Genomic DNA, 4,305 nt, shown 5'->3' with positions numbered 1-4,305 from the left:
CATTCTCGCCCTGGGCATTTTGCTGTTCCCAGGGGTGGTAGTCTTCCCAGAACACAATGGTCAGGATGGTTCACTTGTCCCCTGGCAGTAATCTTTAGTGGTGCCCCAGAAGATGAGCTGTCCCTCCCAGGAGCCAGGATTGGCCTCATCTTCAGTTTCTGAAACAATAGCTTTAATATATGTGTTACTTACTAGGCTTATAACTATTTACCTCAAACTAAAATTTTCCAAATCTTGAGTCTCCTATCAATATGGAACTAAATGTGATATATCAGGAAATCTGCAGGTCCTAACATATTCTGTATCAACTGAGTCTCTCAGCATCTCATACCTGGAGTGCCAATTCTGTGGTTCAATTAGTGCTCTTGAGCTGTAATGCAGTGCTCTGCCCTGGAACCATACCTAAGTATATGTCCCCCTTTCTGGTAGACTTTGTCATCATCTGGATTCTGATATTTGTGTCTCAGGGAATTGACCTGAAAATTAGACTGGACTGAACAACTTACCAGTTTTTGATCAAATGCGGGTATTTTATGGAGTCACCTTATTTATTTGTTTGTTTGTTTGTTTATCCATTTATACTGCTCACATTTTTAATATTTGTAAATTAGGTATGTAGTCATCTTCTATCTTGGTGATAGAAGATGAGCAACATGTTGGGCAACATGAGCAACATGCTGAGATCATGGCATTAAATTTTGGGGAGAATACCATCTTTCTCTTTTTTAAACCTTTTCATTCAGTTACAATTGTCCTGTCTTTTCCTCATTTCTCTCCTCTGCCCTGTCCCACTATTCCCACAGTCAATTCCCTTCATTGTCTGTGACTATGAGTCCTCTACTGGTGTTCCTTCTCTTGCCCTTTCTCATTCTTTCCCATGTTATCCCCTTCACCCTGTCATTGTCAGTTTGTTGTTTATTTTTAACAAAATGGAAAGGGAACCAACTGTATGGGAAAACATATTTGTTAACGATACCTTGGATAAGACTTTCATCTCCAAATTATATAAAGAACTCACATCATTCTGCACAAAGGAAGAGAAGCAATCCAATTAAAAAATGTGCAAAGGACCTGAACAGACACTTCTCCAAGAAGGACAAACACAGGGCCCTAAGTCACATGAAAATGCTGAACATCAGTAGCCATCAGAGAGATGCAAATTAAAATCACAATGAGATACCACTTCACACTGGTCAGAATGGCCATCATTAATAAATCAACAAACAACAAGTGCTGGCAGGGTTGTAGAGGAAAGGGAACCCTAGTACACTGTTGGTGGAAATACAGACTGGTGCAGACATTGTGGGAAACAGCGTGGAATTTCCTCAAAAAGCTAAAGATGAAAAGGCTTTTTGATCCAGCTATCTTATTGCTGGAACTATACCCTAAGAATTCTGAATCACCAACTCTATAGAACCCAATGTTCATAGCAGGTTTATTTACAACAGCCAAGTGCTGGAAACAGCCTAAGTGCCCATCAGTAAATGAATGGATCACAAACTGTGGTACATTTACACAATGGAATGCCACATAGCAGAAAGAAAGAAGGAACTACTACCCTTTGTGACAGTATGGATGGAACTGGAAAGCATTATGCTAAGTGAAATAAGCCAGGTGGTGAGAGGCAAATGCCACATGGTCTCACCTTTAAGTGGAACATAATCAACAAAACAAACAAAGGAGCAAAACAGAACCAGCCATTTACAAATGTGTTTTTTTAATCTCTAGTGATACAGTTTTATAGCTTATTCTGGCAATGTACTAAGAAATCATATAGAAACAAGTTCAACCTCATGAATAGCCAAAGAAATAATTTATCCATCATTTTATATTTTATTGAACATATGAGGGAAGTCACTCCTCAAAAAAGATATTTATTTATAAAATATTGTGTAATTATTATTACATGTTAAAACTTCAGTCACCTCAAAATATTACTGTATTTGATGTAATACACTTATTGAGACATAGGCTCCAATGCTCAGAATAGTTTTTGAACTTCGATTTTGATGCAACTTAGTGCTTCTGCAGTTTTTTGTATCACCTCTTATATATTGGCAAAACATTTCCCTTTGACAACTACTTTCATGTGAGGAAACAATAACAAAAAGAGTCACTCGGGGGAAGATCAGGTGATAGGGAGGGTGGAACATGGAAATCATACAGTTCAAGGTCAAAAACTGCTGAATACTTAGCACAATATGGGCAAATGTGCTTATAAATCACCTATCATGAAATAGGCAAATACATTGAAAGAGTCTTAAAAAAAATTAACTGAAGCCAAACGTAGCATCTCACAACAATGCCAGCTGGCACACTGATACAGATCAGCTCCTACACCACTCATCTGTGGAGGAAGCCTCTACTACAGGGGGCCCACCCTCTAGAAGATAATTCCAGTTTTTTGGGGGGGTCCTTCTCATACAAAGTGATATAATGAACTCTGAGATGCAAGATTTAAGCTGTACGAGGCCAAAGTAATTTTCTTCACTGCTGTATTCCAGACACCTACGACAGCATGGCACACCAAAAGTGTTCAATAAATATTGTTGAATGAGTGACTTTGGTGAGAATTAGCAATGGTTCTGAACAAATTGTACTATGTCATAATTCTTATTCAAGTCTTCCCAGTAGGTTCCTGAAGTGGTTGGTATGGACCTGCAGGGCTGGAAATCCAAGATGAGGTGCAGTAATACATAATAAAAAGAGGGTATGAGGAGAGAGAAATGAGAATAACAGAGGAATCATCATAAGAGGTTAAGGCAAAGTGCTTAAAAAGCCATCCTAACCAAAGTTACTTAGAGAATGGATGAGAAGCAAAATTCAATGTGATGAAGAGGTGGGACTTCTTTAGCTAACTGCTCCTACCCCTGTCAGCTATGAATCCCAGGATGAATGTTCCCCTTATGGAACATAGACCATTCTCCCAAGAACTTTTTGTAGAGCCCTCTTGATGTCCCTGTTCCGCAGGCTGTAGATGAAGGGGTTCAGCATTGGGGTGACCACAGTATACATCACTGAGGCAATCATGCTCCTCCAGGAAGGTGCATAAGAACTGAGATACACACCAAGGCCTGTCCCATAGAATAAAGAAACTGTGGACAGGTGAGACCCACAGGTAGAAAAGGCTTTATATTTCCCATCTGCTGATGGGATTCTCAGGATTGAGGAGAAAATTCGAACATAGGAGAAAAGAATCCCTGAAAAGGGAGCAATGCCAAGAAGGGTAGTCCCGACATAGATCAGGACATGATTGATGAGTGTGTCTGAGCAGGCTGTGGTGAGGACCTGAGCAAGTTCACAGAAAAAGTGTGAAATCTCCAAGTTGGTACAGAAAGACAGCCGCAATGTCAACAGACTCTGGGTCAGGGAGTATGTTATGCTGATGAACCAGGACATGAGAACCAGCAGGCCACAGAGGCGGAGGTTCATGGTGAGTGTGTAGTGTAAGGGGTGACAGATGGCCACAAACCGGTCATAGGCCATTGTTGTTAGGAGAAAAATATCCGTAATTCCAAAAATATTAAAAAAACACATCTGAGTGATGCAACCTGCATAGGTGATGGCTTTGCTCTGTGTCTGGATGTTCACCAGCATCTTTGGGATGGTGGTGGAGGTGAAACAGATGTCAGCCAAGGACAGGTTGCAGAGGAAGAAGTACATGGGTGTGTGGAGATGGGAGTCAGAGGTGATGGCCAGGATGATGAGCAGGTTTCCCAACACAGTGATCAGGTACATGGACAGAAAGAGAAAGAATAGGATGGGTTGATTCTTTGAGTCCTGGGAAAATCCCTGAAGAATAAAATATAACAGTCTTGTTTGATTCCCTGTTTCCATACCGCTGACTCATCAGCTAGATGATTGAGAAAAGAAAATACCATGAAAGAAACATTCAACATGTAATGGAGAATGAACACTCTACTCATATAAAGCTACCAATAATAATCCTAGTAAATGTTAAACCCAGCATGTTACTCTAACCTGATTTTTTCCCTCAAAGTTAGATCTTGCATGTTAAAATTTTTTTTGGTATGATTTACAGTTCAGCAGTTTCAGATCCTGTGTGAATCTGTGGAGCAGCCTGACCTCACGGCCCCCGCCAATGCCAACTGCCCAGACATAGGAATGCAACTGACATAAGCCAGAAGGCCAAATCCAGGACACTGACCATTAAAACCCATATTGAGACCATCAACAACACTGCCTGCATATCCCCAGCCCTGCCTAGATCTCTTTGTTCTGCTTTCCCTCTCCCTCCTATAAAAACGTTTGCCTGCACTGAGATGTTATGATTGGCTTTGGAAC

General features: G+C 40.7%; 1 protein-coding gene across 1 annotated transcript; it reads right to left on the bottom strand.

Moving 5' to 3' along the window:
• Nucleotides 1–2,891: 2,891 nt before the first annotated feature.
• On the bottom strand, nucleotides 2,892–3,837 carry LOC114503643 (olfactory receptor 7C1-like). The gene has a single exon (XM_028521290.2). The coding sequence runs from the start codon at nucleotides 3,835–3,837 to the stop codon at nucleotides 2,905–2,907; it is 933 nt and encodes a 310-aa protein (XP_028377091.1). The 3' UTR covers nucleotides 2,892–2,904.
• Nucleotides 3,838–4,305: the final 468 nt, after the last annotated feature.

Source organism: Phyllostomus discolor, chromosome 8 (assembly GCF_004126475.2).
Source record: "Phyllostomus discolor isolate MPI-MPIP mPhyDis1 chromosome 8, mPhyDis1.pri.v3, whole genome shotgun sequence".
Taxonomy (NCBI): Eukaryota; Metazoa; Chordata; class Mammalia; order Chiroptera; family Phyllostomidae; genus Phyllostomus; species Phyllostomus discolor.
The sequence above is the reverse complement of the archived record's forward strand: the minus strand, read 5'-3'. Positions and strand labels throughout refer to the sequence as shown.